Genomic DNA, 17,230 nt, shown 5'->3' on the forward strand with positions numbered 1-17,230 from the left:
TGCAATAGCGAGAAGCAGATTTAATCTCAGTCGGGGTCATGCCCTATCAAGGCAACCTCCCCTTTACAAGTTGTAGACACACCTTCCACCTCCCCGTGTAATAGTCCCTCCTTGTACAGCACTGGCCTTTCCTCTCCTAAGCGCCAGGAGCAAGGGCACCTACGAAGCCACGGCGTACCTCCCCGACAGGGCCAACAGCACGGGGATGGAGAGAGCAGAGCTGAATCAGAAAGTGTGCCTCCTGACCCACCTGAGAGTATGCAGAGCGACTAAATGCGACCGTTCTCATATGAGAACAAGGTTAACTACGCACCCACACCACTGGGCACAACTACTGCTACTGACAGTAGAGAAGTGACAATGTTGTTCCCCCGCTTCCCCAAAAGAACAAGCGAGGGAACCTTTTGATTCTAGGACGTATGCTGCTTGCTTTGAATTTGTTCCTGCTCCGTACTTGAAATAAAAGACAGTTCTCCCAAATCATCCCCTCCCCAGTCCCACTGCTTGTTTTTTCCCCACACTTAGTTATGACTGCGCTCTACTCGCTCTATTTCACGGAAATCACAGGCTAAGTGCCGTTTCTTTCTCTGCTGCCCTAAGCCTGTGGCCATTTGCATTTAGGAAATAGCTATAAAATACTGCAACAACCTGGGTAGTGTGGTAAATCCATGCACAGAATTCCCAATTCCCAAAGCCAGATCAGTTGGATCTGTGTATATCAAACAAACTTCATTAAAGGAGGTAAGATTCCAAAATAAATCAGAGCATAACAAAATGAAAACTCCTCTTGTAGCAGACAGGGCACAAGAACATAAAATATGTCCACGAGGGATCAAATTCTCTCCTTGTGTAGCTCCCCACCATCAGTCTGCTGAACCTATTTTAATTTAAGACCAAAGTTCATACTGTCGGCAAGCAAGAGTTAAGCCCGCTGTTCAGACAGACGCCTCCGTAGCTGTATAGTATATTTAAAATGGTGCCGTTTCTCCGGAGGTGCTAAAGCTAATTTCCAGATATACTGTTAACTATGATGCCATCTGTAACAGCGCGGTCCTTGGCCAGTGAGCCCTACTTTTTCAATATGTTACAGGAAAAAGTTTCTAAGATGTCAGTGTCTCTCCCATATTCCTTTCACTTGCTCCTTGGGGTGATTTGAAAGAGATAAGCATATCGTTTGCATAAGGCACCGCTGTTTCTCTGGAGATTTGAGTTAAAACCAAAGCCTAGGAGATTTGGACACCGTCACATGAAGTATGGATTCCATTATCTTTCCAGTTTTCATATGCTAAAGGGGCATTATCGGTATCTTAAAGCTCTTTAGGCCTTGTAGCTCACAAGTACAAAACATGTAACATCATGTAACACTATAATAAACATATGAGGACTTAGAATGACTTCATAGCATCTGCTTTTCAGTGGGATTTTATGACTTTATATATATTTTGGCATTCCAACCATGGAAAATAAAAGTGAAAATGGCACTTCAAAATATTCCATTAAAAATATCCAGTTTCTCCTCCAGCTTCTCAGATGATTTAATTTTTTAAATTTCTTTTTATTTTCTGGATATGGAAAAGAGTTCTAAAACATATTTTATTTGATTTAATGCTGAGTGTGTTTCAATTTAGCACTGTAACATGAGTTAATTAAACTAAACAAAGGCTGCATTGTCAACACTTTCAGCAAGAACAAAGAGATGGTATTTTTAAAGGAAATAAAAATTGCCAAATAGTGCTTCTATCCTGCCTACTGAAAATGCAATGAAGAAAGCAATCAAACACACACAATGAAACTTAAACACTATCATTGTTAAAGTATTCCCTTTTCTTGTTTCTTTTTTTCTTCCCTTTCGGCTTTTTGTCTTGTAGTCTACCATCAAGCCCGATAACATAAAGTGACTGTGACAGCGGGGAAAATGTTTAAGCTGAAAAATTCCTTATGTTTTCTACTTTTTATTAGAAAAGCACACAGAAAAAAAAATATCATTTGTCATTGAAAGAGATGAAAAATAATTAAAACTCAAAATTGATCTTGCACCACCTATTCTTTACATACATTCAGGCTAGAATCTGATATACAGATAGTAATGAAAAGAAACAGATCCCTTCTGCAGCAGGAAAAAAATAAAAAGACTTTTTTTTCCCCCAGGAGATTGAAATCAATATCTGGAGCAGACTACTGACAGTATAATAACCACCCCATCCTGCCAATGCACCGTGCTTCTTAGCATGGCCCAGGCAGCACCCTTAGGGAAGGTCTGCAGGGGGGCTGCATCCAATTTGCCACCTCCTTTGGAGCAGGGAAGGAACGTCATTTTGGGCAGCGTGTGCTGCCCGATGTCGTATGGCTTCTGCTGCACCAGCCCATGCTTAGAAAATGTACGAACCCCATCACCTCCGTGGTCCTGCTGGTGCATGCCGCTGGTCATGACAGCCCGCAAGGGGACACAGGTCAGCAAAGCTGGTCCACAGAAGCAACACTTCCTTCTAATGATCTTGCTGATCCTTTGCCATCAAGTGAAGCAATTGCTGATAGCAACTGCACTTTGCCGGTACAAGAGGCTGGAGACCTCCCACTTCAGCACCGACAAAGCCACCACAAATACAGCCACAGACACCGGGACCAAAACCTAAAAGTCTTCGCAAGGCTATTAAGCAAAGCGACCCCGATTCCATACCTACGCAGAACATTTTATGTGCGTTCATGAAAATCAACATATTGTTTGTCAACTTGCAAAAAAGGTCCCTTCCCCATCAAAAAGTAATCTTTCGCTAGGCTAAAAGGTTTCTTTTCCCTGCCTACGGCTGTGGCCTTTGCTACGTCCACAAGGCATAGGAATTACCTGGAAATACTTTTCTGTACAGCTGTGACGCCGTTAGAAGAGCAAAACGCTTTGCCCTGGGAGGTGTACACTGAACTGCCCTCGGACCACCGTAGATTGACCACAGCAGGTTGGCAAGAAGAATCTGGTTGCAAAAGCTCCTCATCTGGCTGATACTGCAACCGCAAAGTTCACTTGAGTTTGGTGACGTTCTCGAGATAATAAAGGCACGTTAAGTGAGGCTTCTTAAAACCTAAAGGTACCCCCCTTGGAAAAAGGCACTTTTTTTGGCTTCCCTGCGATTATCTGATAATCTTGTTACAGTGTACTTCCAGCTAATTCCAACTGGAATTTGCAACAGTCCACTCTCTGCATAGCTTAGCTTTAGACATGTGAGTTTAAATACCCATTTGCAATGTTTTGGTTCCACAGTGCTTCCAGTATTTCTGCAAAAGGCCCAAAGGTGCACCTTCTTTTCTTTTTATTTGTCAAATATCAATACCTGTCAGAAGTAGGTTTTAAAGATGTATTTCAAATTTAAGGCCAGACTATTCTGCAACAGCCCCAAAAATGTCATCTGATCCATTCAGTATGGATTGTTATCAAAGACCAAACACACTGTATTTGATTCGGGATATTTATACCTTTCTTTTTTGGGCAACAGAATAAAAGAAGTTGGAGCCTTTGTATCAGATCTTCAGGAAGCCACAAGACTCCAAATCTCTTTGCATTCTTTTCTTTCCAAGCAAAAAGAAAATATATTTTTAAAGAGCTATAAGGAAGATTTTTTTTAAAATATCTTTTTTTTCCCCTCAAAATCTCTCATCCATCTCCACTTGAAGCTGAAAAGAAATTTGGTTAAGAAATAAAAGGTAGCTACAATTGCCATGACTCAAGAATAAAGATGTCATATTTGTCCAAAAAGATCTTTCTCAAGAAGTATTTTGTTTCTCTATAGCCACAATGTCATATCAAAGAAAGTAATTATTTTGACAATATTTACGACTCTACCAATGCATGTAAAATCCTATAAATGCCCGAGACTGAAACTATAAAAAGCTGAGAGCTCTTTTCCTCCAGGTTCTGGAATATTTAATTCTCTCCAAGACTATGCCATAAAATTATCTCTCTTGCTAAAGTACACATGGGTAAATGACCTGAAAATCCAGCTGTTTAAGGGAAGAATGGATGAAATGATGGCTACATAGTTACATAGCTATTCGTGTAGTAAAGACCGCCAAGCAAAAATGGGCTTAACTAGAACAGAAATTAGTCAGAATTCAAATTTACAGTAAACAGGCACTGACCAGAAGACCAGCAACGGAAGTCACATAAACTGCAAATTATTTAAACTGCGAAATCACCCCCGGCCCATTCCCAAGCCTGCCTCAACGTTGCATGGTTCATACAGAAAAAAAGATGGATAATACAGTTCCCTAAACACAGCATTCAAACAGGCTAAGATCCAACTGCACAGAAATACTAATCGTAAAGGGTGCATGCTGTTCTTAAGCTAAATCCCTGGACCCTTTAATATCCTTTTTAGAGGCGTTTAATGATGGCATTTTGCTCCTTGATTGTGCTTCAGCAACAACCTACTTCTGGACTTGTCCAACAGAAAATAAATGTGTCCTTTGCCCAGGGAGGATGCTACCTAACCACTCTAAATTTGTCTCCTGGGTGGAGAAACATCCCAGGTCAAGCTCAAATCATGTTCCAAACAGCACAATAAGAAAAAATACTTTAGCCCGAATACAGAAAATGGCCAACAGAGAAGTAACAGCTACATCATATATTCCAGTGCTCTGACAGAAATCCTATCCTCCAAAGAGTTAGGCAACTTCCAGAGATGATCAGTGAGGGAAATCATCGTAGCTAATGTCTTTACGAAGGGAGATAGAAAGAGTTGGGAAATAAGAAGATAGAGGGGAGAGCAGGCTCAGAGGAGGAAATGGCTACATACTCACACAAATAAACATGAGTTTTATTCCCGGGTGCTGCAAATTGCGTTGTGGAAAAACTGTGCTGATTAAAACTACGACTAAATGCTGTCATTACAACATGACAGGACTATTTCCAAGTGTAGGTATAAAGGGACGGCCGAACAGTCTATTAAAAGCGTGTACACTTACCTAGTCAGCAAATAGGTCAGTGATCACCACTTACTCTGCTTTTTAATAAAGGGATTTGAGAATATTCCCTAATCTTATAAGAAACACAGATTTTCATTATTATTTTCTGAACTAGAATGAGTGCATTATAGTAGCTGGAAAAAAATTAAAAAGGCATCTTAGTTTGTCTTTCTTCAGTTGCTCCCTAGTAATATATAACTTTAAGTTACAGTAGGAAAAAAGGGAATAAGTTGGCACATGCTATATTTTATTACTGATTTTGGAAAAAGCAACAGCAGGTTTTTATGAAACACACACAGCGCCTTACATTGTTAAATTCTTCAGGGTAATCTGGCTTGTTTCTTACTGCTGGCAATGGGAAACAGTAGTGAGACTGCCAAGACTTTGATTCTTCGTTCCTCTGGGCTCCCGGCACCCCAGAACCTCGAAAGCGCCAGGATCCACGACTGCTTGGTAATATGCACTACAGTGTGGACCCTGGAGCTGTGAAGCCAAATGAGCTACAGAGAAAGGACCCTGCAAGCCCTAAAATCCCCCAAAACACATAGGTGAGCTGGTAGTAAAACTTGCACAATTAGATCAGAAGCTTTACCTATGGTTTGTCAGAAGTTTGTGAAAACCGAGACACATCTCAAAACAAGCAAGAAACAGTCATTTTTTTCCACAGAAAACCAGATCACTGAAAAGATTCCTAGCACGCCTCAAAGCCGCAATCGGTAACTAAGCAGAAACATAGCTTTAGGTCGGAAAAGGGACTTTGATCTTTGTTGGTCATTTAGCGGCTTCCACAGCTCCAGTGCTGGGGACAGCACAAGTCACAAATGACTCCCATTAATCTAATGGGTCCTGGTGAGAGGGGGGGAGAGAGGCAGCTACATGCTACCCTTTGCTCCAGGATGAGCTTGGTAACACAGAAGAAGAATCAGACGCAGAACAGAAAGACCAGGTAGTTTGCACTATAGTAGTTGCTACATTTGGCTATGCATGTAGGTCTAGTGCAAGTCAAAACCACTTAAGACCTGTGTATTTCTGTTAAATGGGACTAGCAGTCCCACATTAGCTTTTTTCATGTGTTCTTAGGCAAAAATATGCCATTTCGTTGTATGGCAAATGTACTGTGGATCCTGCTGGAAAACTATTTAACTGAATTAGTTTATGAGGTAGCACTTGGGTTACATGAAATAATGTAACGGATCAAATCTCTGTTTTATGCCAGGTAATCTCTTTCCATTAAAAGGAGTCTCTCCTTAGGGAATATATCTTATTTTATCAGCCTGAACTTCAGATGATTTTCTTTTTTTACCTCTCTCTGTCCAGATCCACCTTGCTTTGTGGCAAACTTTCAAAGCTCACGTGGCAGAGTATATGCCCACCTGAACTGGAAGCATCTAGCAAGATGAGCACTGAGGGTGCTTTACATGTTCTTATACCATAAAAATGAAACAAAGCAAGGGAAAGCCTTAATTTCCTTTCCTTCTCAAAACCCTGAGAAAGCACCCAGTTATTGTCTCTGACCCAAAGACAGTACATTCAGAAGAAGCTAAACATGCAGTTACCTAAGTGCTGTTACCCTGCAGGCAGACTCAACACATCATCTCCTCTTATTATTGAACTGACCAAAATCTCACTTAAATCAATGAGAGTCCCTCTGTGAACTTCAACAAGCTTTAGATTAGACGAATCTTGTAGAAGAGCAATACCTGAGCCCCCAGGTAGGAACATGTTCCAAAATGTTTGGAAAGAACCTTTTACTTAGTACTTGAAAGCTTTTAAATCAGGGGCAGGAAAAGGAAAAGTGCCAAGAACAACCCTTTTCTGACATTACCTTCGCTTCCTTACCGTTGCACATTTTAATAGTAGGTACAACAGATGGCAAAATATAATCTCTCCACTGAGAACTAAATGACAGTGACTAGCTGCAGGGGACACTGAAGTATTAAAGAGAAGGAAATGTGCAAATAATGAAAGTACATTTTGTCCAACTTGCTTTTGATGAGGCATAAAATAAAATGTAAATAATTTCTATTAGAAGGAAATTAACATAACGACTTTGGTATTTGCAATCAGAGTGAGCTTGTATTATATAACCTGGATTTGCAACTGAGGTAGCGCAATACCATTCACCTGGATTTGAAGTAAGGTTTATATCAATTCTAATTTCACCATCAGTAATAAAGCACAAAACCAATACCATTAACATGACTGATAAAAAAGAGATGTGATTAGTCTCAACTTGGCTAAGCAATCAAAAAAAAAAAAGAGAGGAAATGTTGTTTAGCTGTATATGAACAAAGAGATTCTATTAACCTGGGTTTGCAGTGAAGAAAAGTGTCAATATTACAAACGCAGGTTTGCAATTAAGTTGGTGTCAAAGTGGCTGGGAAAAGGAGTTCATAATTAGGACAACACAGTTAGTATTGACCTGAATTTTCAATAAAAATCATGTCTGCGTTTTAATTTGGAACTGTAAAGTTCATCACTGTGCTCTACGAATGACCATATAATTATTAACTTGCAGTTACTTTACAATTAGAGAATTATTTACATAATATGTTACTTTTTTATATAATCATGTGCCTGTTCCAAATGATGAGCGGAATGTAGGGTTCCCAGAAGTGTCCAACACTTAAAATTAAACTTCTGCATTTCTTTGCAAAAGCATTACTAAGGATTTAAATACTTTACTCACAGAAAAAATTACTGCTTCGGGAAGACTCTGTGTTCCTGCTCCAAACATCACCTTCTTTATCAGAATTACTAGTTTCAGTTAATTACTAGTTAAATCTCTATTAATGAACTCACAAATAATTATCATACCCATTTCTTGTAAATAGTCTCGACGCTTCTAGTGAACATGATCAAGAGGGTACTTAAATGGACATAAATCGGTTGTTTAATCAGCCTTATGCACTTTAATGCAGAAAACCAACAAAGAGAAGAGTGTTTATTTTAAAGTCACTTTAGAACCTGAATGTGCGCTTTTTTGCATTTATTGTCCTATGTAAATCCAAGTCCAATATATCAAAACAACACTCAAGGATAGGCAAAAAAGGATTTTTCATGGGAAAAAAAATAATGCTTTTATGTTCCATGTTTCCTTTCAATAGAAAAGGAGAACTTTAGCCCAGCAGCATTCTCTGTCTCAATCTGTTTAATAAGTAGCCTCACCTCCTCCTTCTTTTCCTTCTTCTTTATCCTCTGCACCATGAATCAAAGGTACCTCAACTTCTGTTGTGTCTTCTTGGTTCAACAATGGCTCTGAATAAATTTCATGAAAAGAAGATGAACAGTAAGGCTTTTCAGAACGGACATAAAAGGATTAACATACACTAGAGAGATTACCATTAAAAACACTGGTGGGGGAAAAGGCTCCTTTTCCCCAAGGGTACAGATAGAAAAGCTGTCTCAGGGAAATCCAAGCGGCTGTAGTTGGGAGCAAGGCCTTGATCCTCCAAGATGCTGAGCTTTCTGGGATTTAGCACAACCCCCACCACGTGCCTAGCTCCAAGCATAGGCCTTCACTGGGACTCGTTGCAAGCCCAGACACACATATACTCAGGTGTCCTGCTGGACTGGGGACAGAGCATTCAGTGCTCCGAACGTACAAGGCTGAAGTGCCTGTCATCAGGAATAAGAAATGCAACGTTCACTTCTTTCTCTAACAGTCACAGTCATTAAGAAGTCGGCTTTTTTCACCGAGAATCCATAGATACTCCCCTGCTCAGGGTTGAATTTAGAGTTACCATAAGAAGACCTGGCTTCACATATTTAGCTTAGTAGGTATGGAGAAAGAAAGGGAACTTAAACACTACTGATAATCTCTGAGCAATAACTAATGGTTTTGCCTGTTAATCTTGATCTTTGGTTTCAAGGTATGTGCATTACCTTCTATTTCCATGCAGGAGCTTTGGGAATCTGCCCCAGTTTTCATCTCCTCCTCTGCAGAAACATCCTGTTGTCCTGTTAACATGACAAATCGAAAATGACATCAGCACAATGGCTGCGTGCAGGCAACGGCAAGTTCGTCAAAACAGGACACGAACCTAACATATAGCACGGTTCTTTTCAGCCAAGTACTACTTTTTTCCTATTAAATGAACAATGTTGGAATTATTTTATCTATGAAAATATTATGTAAACTCTAAGAATTAAGTATGTTAAATGGCTGTTCAAAACTGACCCTGAATCAATTTTTTAAATTTTTTTTTTTTATTCTTTTGTAGCTCAGCCTTGACACACTGATTCTCATAGAGGCTCGCACTTGGCAGTCGACTTAGCAGAAGGAACAGAATCACCCCACAGGCTTTTATAACAACAACAACAACAACAAAAAGGACAATAATAACAATGCTATGCACCCACGATCAATATGGTTAAACCCACATATTTGGAGACGCATGTCTTTTCCAGCAGCACCAGAGATTACCACACTACAACTGGCTGGCGCACAACCTCTACTACCCAACAGCATTTTCGCGAGGCAGCAGAGGTCAGGCTGAAAACTGCTGAATGCTGGAAGAACTAAGGTTCCCAACTGGTTCATTACTTTTGTCTTAAAGAATTTTGATACAAAACTTTACCTTCGGCTTGATCTTGTTCACATCCCATAGGATGCGCTGGGTCACTCTCCCGTGCGCCTTTGGAGTCTTTCAGGGAGTCTGAGGAAACAGCAAACAAACCAACCAACCCTGCAGCAGTTTTCATGCTGGAAAAGTCTGGTAGTTACCTCAGACACAGGTAGCCCTTAGGTGCTAGCTTCGTATCTGGCATTCTGATACACTGACAGATTTTCTATCTGTTTAACTACAGACTTCTATACTACAAAAGTATACTCATGGGTTTCAATTATTCAAATTGATTTCAAAATCTGTATACTTACTGAGCAGTTTTTTGCCTGCAGTGCAAACCTTAAACAAGGAGCTGGCAGGAAAGGACATGTAAGAATAATCAGCAGCACTACTGAGCATTTTATTTCTAGTGAACGGAGGGGCACAAAGCTATGAGAAACAGCACAAACCACCTGCTCAATAAACAAAGTGATTCCTTATTTATTTAGAACAATGCCAGCACTTTTCATGGTTGGACTTCCACAAGCTTGACAAACATCAAGCCTTATAAATCCCAGTGCAAATTGTAGCCTCATTTCACTTGATGACAGAACTCCTACGGTTATTAATTGTGGCCAAGACTACTTTTTGTTTTGGGGGAGACCAGCAAAATGAACTGCCCAAAGCCGAACCCCGAATCAGTGGCACTGTGAGATTTACATGGGATGACAAAAGTCCAATTGCTATGCTATCTGCAGTCTTCATAAACACAGGGCATTATTTGTTGTGTCGAATGACGTTTTCTGACAACAGCCACTCCTTAGTTTTTGCGTGGGGATGGAGAAATGCATCGTTCCACCACAGTCAGGAAATCACAGCAACACAGCTACCCATTTTAGCTCTTCTCATTCACATAACACACAGCTTTCACTAGATAAAGAGCTCTCTTTGACCCTTGTTAAAAACACCACGGATCCAACCGGACATTTCTGCAAACTACAGGGGTACGTACACTTGAAGTCGTAACAATGGTAACAGATAATCACTATTTGTGTTCCAGACTGAAACGATTTATAAAACGCTGCTAGATGGAAAACTTAAGTAACAGTGCCGAAGGCTCTACAGTGCATGACAATAAATTACACTATGACAGTCTTGTTATGGCTCTACTTCTGGAAGGTCCCGTCCTACAATATAGCAGAGCAAATCTTACAATGTACCGAAGGATGCCCCTGTAAAACTCCGTTCCCAAAACTTGCCAAGAATAATCTCTGGTGGATAAGTGAGAAAGTTGGGTTGTTAACATCTGATCCAAATTTAATAATCTGTAGAAAAGGTATGCACTGAAAGTGTGTTGCTTTAATTAACTGCAAATAATCCCCCAAGGCAAATATTTAATTACCTGCACAGCTTCTTTCTTCTTTCATGGCATGACAATAGAATTATAAATCCAAGTTTGAAAGCTGAATATCTCACTGATGTACAATTTGCTAAAATTTGTCCTTGCTGCGCTTTTTTCACCCTACTGTGGATTTAAAACGCTACTCATTGCTATCAGCTGGACCACTGCGCTGGCCTGTCATACTAGGATGCCACATTGTGCTGTGGGTTACAAGGGATCAGCCTATCAGCCTGAATCAGAGCAAAAGTACATTGGAATTTAATCAAATTCCAAGTTTAATCAAAAAGCCAGTTGAAGGACCTCTTGGTACAAATGGGAACGGCACTAAAAATCTGTAGGGAATTTTCCAAGCAAACATTAAACCCACCAAGTGAAATTCTGTCTTTGCTGAAATTTTTGACAAAACTTTCAGGACACCAAACAATCTAAGACTTGTACCACTTGTAGTCCCATACTCTACATTAATGTAATCTTTTTCTGTATGATTTAGTTGCACGTTTGTAACAGGAACTTACTGACAAATCTGGAATCAGAAATCCTCTGCCTTAAGTACCGTGCAGCCAGGGCCCAAACACGGTCCTTCCAACAGCCAAAAGCGATGATAAATTGTGATATTACCCGCTATGGGTGGGAGAGATGCACGCGGCTCTGTCCCATCAGACCCTTAGAGCTATCTCATCCTACACCTATTGCACTGTACTTCATACTCCCAGACTTGTGCCTTTAATCTCAGTTCACAGGTGCCACCTTTTCTCCCAGAATGAGGAATGACTCCAATTTCATGCAAAAATCAATCCCAGCATCAGAAGAACAATTACGTGCTTTGGTCAATAATAACAAATGGAATTTAAGGAGCCCCGTGCTTGGCTGATGTATGTGCCCCATCATGCTGCTGTTTGTCGTGGAGCAACACGTAGCTTACGGGCAAACTAAGGTTACTGCACAGTGTGGGGAGTTGTCGCTACTCCCACCCTTTGGCACAGCTGGCGGTTTGACCACACAGCTGTGCCGAGCGCCAGCCTTAGGCACCACAGCTAGAGACCACCTATGCTATTTGGCACATCTTCACACATTCTCACAGCTGGCTCTGCACAGTTTATTCTTACGGGATCGTAATTTTGTGTTAAACTTTCATTTTGGTCATAAACAGTTTTCTAATTGTTCCACGGTTCGAGAAAGTAATTTTAGAATTGCACAGGATTCCAAATTATCCCAGGCAATATACAATGACACTTTTGCACAAGTTATTTTTTGTAAAGTGTGTTTCTGAAAAGAGCAGAGCATGGGCAGGAGTTACTGCCTAGCTGTAAGAGTCTGCAGCTCTTATTTCAGCAGTAGAAATCAGTCGTTGCATTAGTATGCAGATTCTGAGTTTCTGCAAAATCTTGAAGGTCAAGACCATACCAAAGATTTCTTCTTTTCAAATGCAAATATTAGATCAAATACTCAAGCCAAAAGGTCCAAAGACAGATTTACTTTTAGGATTAAGAAGAATAAAATAAAGCAAAGGAATAAACCCAGATTTATGAAGAAAATCTCAGCCAAGCGAGAGTAAAAGTTTAAGACCAAATGCACAGGTCAATAAAAGCTGTTCCCAAATTGGACATGAGGCAAGAGTGCTACCTCCATTTCAGCTGGCAAGCGGCAGTGGGAAGTCCACAAATGCTGGTGATACACTACTTTCTGTTTGCAAGTTTTCAGTAGGGTAGTGGTATTCCTTGGGCACAGCTGGTTCTCTGTGCTTGCTTAGCCCTTTAAAGCCTCATGCAACCAGGCATAAGCCAGTATCATAGTCCTGAATGATTCCAGGGTCTACAAAAGATCCGGCCATTCCTAAAGCCTTCACCCATCTCTAACAGGCTAGGGAACTAACTCTGATTTTTTTAAATGGCATAAAGCAGTACTAGTCTTCTCCTAACACAGATAACTGTGAAGTTGTACCAAAGAATCCAAGTCAGGATATTATTCTGCAGCACAGTACGCTTTGTTATTTGATAACACACATTGGGCACTATTTACCTTGGGTAACCACAAATCGGGACCGCAAGCGTTAACCTTCCTCCAGGCAGGACTGAAAATAGTCGGTGTTTCCGTTACTACACTGTAGCACAGATCCTAATGTCATGATTGATCACACATGAATGAGCTAAACATGACATTTAAAGGCATAAATGAACCAAAGATAGGCCACTTTCATCTACTGCACATCAAGTGCTGAAGCGCTCGTTTACGTCAGAGTATATGATCCCTTAGTTCCTTTAAACCTGCTTTTACTTGGTGGCTGCAGCGGCAGAGTCCACGTAAGGACTGTGGCTCTGCACCCCTCTCTTGTATTGAAACCACTGTCTCATGGTTGAATGCACCTGGGAATTAGCACCAACCTTTAAAAAGCCGTGGGGAAAATATTTGGACTTTAAGTAAGTGGGTCAGAATACTCCCGAAATATATTTACTTTTCCAATATATCAACTATATGTTCAATTCAGCACCAAGAAAACAGTGTAGCTTGCAATAAACTATCAATCCTACCCTTCCTGCCAATAATCAGACAATATTTTGTCTAAATACTGCATAAACCCCCATGCTTTTCCATGTCTTTTTTTTTTTTACTATGTAAAGCAATGCTGCTCAAACAACATTTTGCAAATGCTAAGGAACAGGAGAAATGGTAAGATCTGAATGTTAAGTGGGTTTAATGATGTTTTAAAATTCACTTCCCCCGCTACTCTCTGTATGGCTTATTTACTGAGTTGTTTCTAATGTGCGGCACACCTGGGTCCCGCATACAGCATAGATAAATCACGGTGTTTTAGGGAGCTGTAAGAAGATTAAGGAAGGAAAAAGCTGGTCATTATGAAAGAAGCAGGTTCAGTGCATTTTATTTTTTAAGCATGATACTGTGAAAAATGACTGGAATATTTCCAGAGTGAAAGAAATCAAGCAGGCGTCTAAAATTACAGGTAATGGTGTGCACGGAGGCTGCCACATGATTAGAGTATTCTTTTGCCTCATAAACCGAGGAAAATGTGTTCAAATGAAATACTATAAAATGGTGATTTATGAGAAGTTAGGGAGAGATTCTTGAGCTTTGACTTTTAAATGTTATTTTTATATCCACCAAGATTTAATTTTAATCTATCTTTATGACAGATTAGATTTATTGGAGCCCAAGCTTATCTGGCTTGGTAAAACAGACCTTTTTAGGTGCAACAACCTGTGGAGATATTTTTGCAAGTGTTTGGGCAATAGCCCAGGCAGTTCATCTCCACAGGTGGGGTCCACCGAGGAATGCTCCGACCCGTTCATGCTTCAAGCTGACAGAAGGGCATCTCCTCTAACCTCACCTTCTGTCCGCGAGAGGAATTTCAGGTGCAGCTGGTACGATAAACATGGGCATCCTGCTGCTGCCATCAGGGGCACGGCCTGTTTGGTTGTACAGGGCTCTAGGAAAGGAAAAAGCTGCAAAAACCCTGGCCGCCTCCGTTAGACCCTTCCCAGGAGAAGATGCTGCACAGCTGAAGGTAAGGCTTGAGAGGGGGCAGATGGAAGGAGTAGGCGCTCACGTTGGACTGACAGGAGCGCAGCTGGATGGCTTCAGGTCAGCTAATATTTAAAAATAAGTAGGATCTAAATAAACCAGATAAGTAGATTAGTGTCAGCTGTTGCAGTTGCCTGTACTGGCAAATGCTAGAGCAGAAATAATACCTCTTGAGTAGTTTATGGGCTGGACCCTGTCTGGATATGCAATGCTACAGATAGGTCAGATTAAAAGGAAAAGTGAGTAACTCACATTATGTACAGCAAGAAGTGACCATTACGGAGGGTGTTAAGAGAACAGGCACTTGGTTGGATGGCGAGATGGTTATGCACCTGGTTTAAAAAACACCCCAAACCATACCATTTAGCTTGTGTTAGCCAATTTGCTTTCATAGAAAGCCTTCTAACCAAGGGAGAGAAAAATTATCACTGTAGCTGGCATGCACAGCCACAGCTACCGTTGGGGATGTTGAAACTCTTCCATTAAAAAGGTTCTTTTTCAGTTACCTATAATTGAAATTTTTCAGGCTGAAATTTTCCAGGTCTAATCATAGCCCAAGGGTGAAGTAAAAATATTTCATTGGTAGCTGCTGAGCGCTCAGCACTTCTGAAAATCAGGTCATTCATTTAGATGTCTTAATATATACTTAAGAGCTGATTTTAAACACCTCTTTTTGAACATATTGGCCTTTCAGTCAATCTTTTTCACCCACTTATCAATGCCTAATTTACGTCAATTTACACAGCTCCCCTGCATTTGAAATGCTGTATCTTTCAGTTGATCCCTTCTCAATCATTTATGTCTTTAGGACATCAGGATTTTTCCATGGTGAGAACTACAGCTGGCCAAACAGGAATTTTATATCCATTGTTTTACAGGCAGGATACTTACAGGCTTCTGGGTTGCACAAAGTGAGTTTTAGGGCTAACCACTAGCCAAGGCATATACTTAATTCCGCTTCTGACAACATACGCCCTCCAGCTGACTGAATCTGACTCCATTTCAGAGAATGTAGAAAAATAGCGACTTGCTTTAAATGGCACTCCCGCAGGAGCGCGGACTTTGGTGAACACCTGGAAATAATTAATCCCTGCTTTATTTTAAAAATTAATTAGCATATGATTTAATTTAGGTGACTTTCAAATGAAAATTTACTTCTTATTAAGTGCTAATGAATTAAAATCAGCGTATTGTGCACAGAAACTTTGCTATGATTGCAGAATGGGGAGTCCATTCTTCACCTGTACTAAATCCAGTTGCTTTGTCATTTTTCTGCCAGAAAGCCCTATCATTAAGTCAGGTTAAATAATAATTGGTAGGACAGGTAACTGAAACGAAGATACAGAACATTCTCTCTCACACACACGCGCATGCGTGCACGCGCGCGCACACACTCCTTTAAAAAAAACATATCACAGGTTCAAACCAATCCGCAGCGATATATGACATAGTACATTTAAAATGAGTTTGTAGTTCCAGCACAATCTTGTACAGACAGGCGTACGAGACCGAGTGCAGCCTGATCCATGTTTTATCTGCTGCACAAACATTAATGACTTCAGTCGCTTTGTTCTGCCCTTACACTTCATAAAGAGAAGCATCTCTAACTTGAAATTTGCTGTGTATAAAGGATCTACTTCCATATGCACAGTAATGAAGCGCTACAAAGGTGCTGCCTAGAGATGTCAGCTCTCCCCACAAGAGCTAAGCGTTATGTATGCAAGTTTTCAAGGGTAAAATTGCAACATTTCTTTGCGGTATTTCCAGACGGTGGAACTTGGCACGGACTGGAATGAGAGGATACCTCCGCAGCATAACATCAAACATCTTGATATTCTTGGAATATGACTGTTCTGCTTTTTTATTTTTCTGAGGACGGACAGAGCACTCAAAAAATTCAGTCCGATCAAAGGCCACATGCAAACTGGCCCCATGTGGACTTGTTTTTCTGGGCAGTGTCTCTTCTACTGTGAATAACAGAAGAGATACACTTTCACATTAATATGAGATTTGTAATCTCGCAGTATCATTTCATTTTAATCGGAGCCCCTCAAAACATGATTCCTGCACTGCTCCACACATTTATCACAAAACATTCCTCTTCACGTTCCCATCCTTCCCCTTTTCCTTAAAAAAAAAAAAAAAATGATAAAAATGAGTAGGGTAAGACAAAAATAGTAGAACTTCACGGTAGCAGAGATACATGTGCCATGTGTTGAATACCACATTTTAGAGTAATAAATAACTATTTCAATGTGTTTGCTATATTCTAATCCAAGAAACATGAGAAAAAAATAAGCAGAAAAACTACTAGTCAACTCTAATTGGAGTCAAAATACTTGTTTTGGTGCACTTACCAGAACTGACATTTGAAAGACTGCTATACATCCATAGTAGGCTTGGAAACCTCCTATTCTGAGTGGTTTAAACTATGCATTTTGGGAATATGCAGGCTAGACTTATTTGCTGGCTAGACTTACTTGCCACAAATCTCCTTTCACAGTAATTAGATAGAAGGACTGGAAAAACATAATTTCTTTAAATGCTTTACATCCAGTTCATTTAGTTGAAGATAAACTACAGAAATGAGTATGTTCCAGAACCTGGCAGGTTTTAGCTGTGTTAACTCAGTGGGCAAACAATTTGAAGGCTGAAATTTATTTTGGGAGCAGCAGGTGTTTTCAGAAATGCCAGGATTTTGTAAAAGTGCCATTTCCCAAGCGCCAGCACATTTTGTGTAACACTAGTATTCATTTTAAAACAACTCAAAATCTGAAATCTGAAAAGTGGA

At 40.3% G+C, this 17,230-nt stretch overlaps 1 protein-coding gene across 1 annotated transcript in view; it reads right to left on the bottom strand.

Moving 5' to 3' along the window:
• The window catches only part of MACROD2 (mono-ADP ribosylhydrolase 2), a gene marked incomplete at its 5' end in the record, with an annotated part of 899,733 nt that overhangs the window by 26,761 nt on the left and 855,742 nt on the right, over window positions 1-17,230 (bottom strand). The window contains 3 exons of the mRNA XM_081997745.1: window positions 8,122-8,211; window positions 8,839-8,913; window positions 9,534-9,611. Coding sequence (XP_081853871.1) covers window positions 8,122-8,211; window positions 8,839-8,913; window positions 9,534-9,611 — 243 coding nt within the window. The remainder of the gene's footprint in view (window positions 1-8,121; window positions 8,212-8,838; window positions 8,914-9,533; window positions 9,612-17,230) is intronic.

The sequence above is a fragment of the Phaethon aethereus genome (assembly GCF_964289735.1).
Source record: "Phaethon aethereus genome assembly, chromosome: 3".
In the NCBI taxonomy this organism is placed as follows: Eukaryota; Metazoa; Chordata; class Aves; order Phaethontiformes; family Phaethontidae; genus Phaethon; species Phaethon aethereus.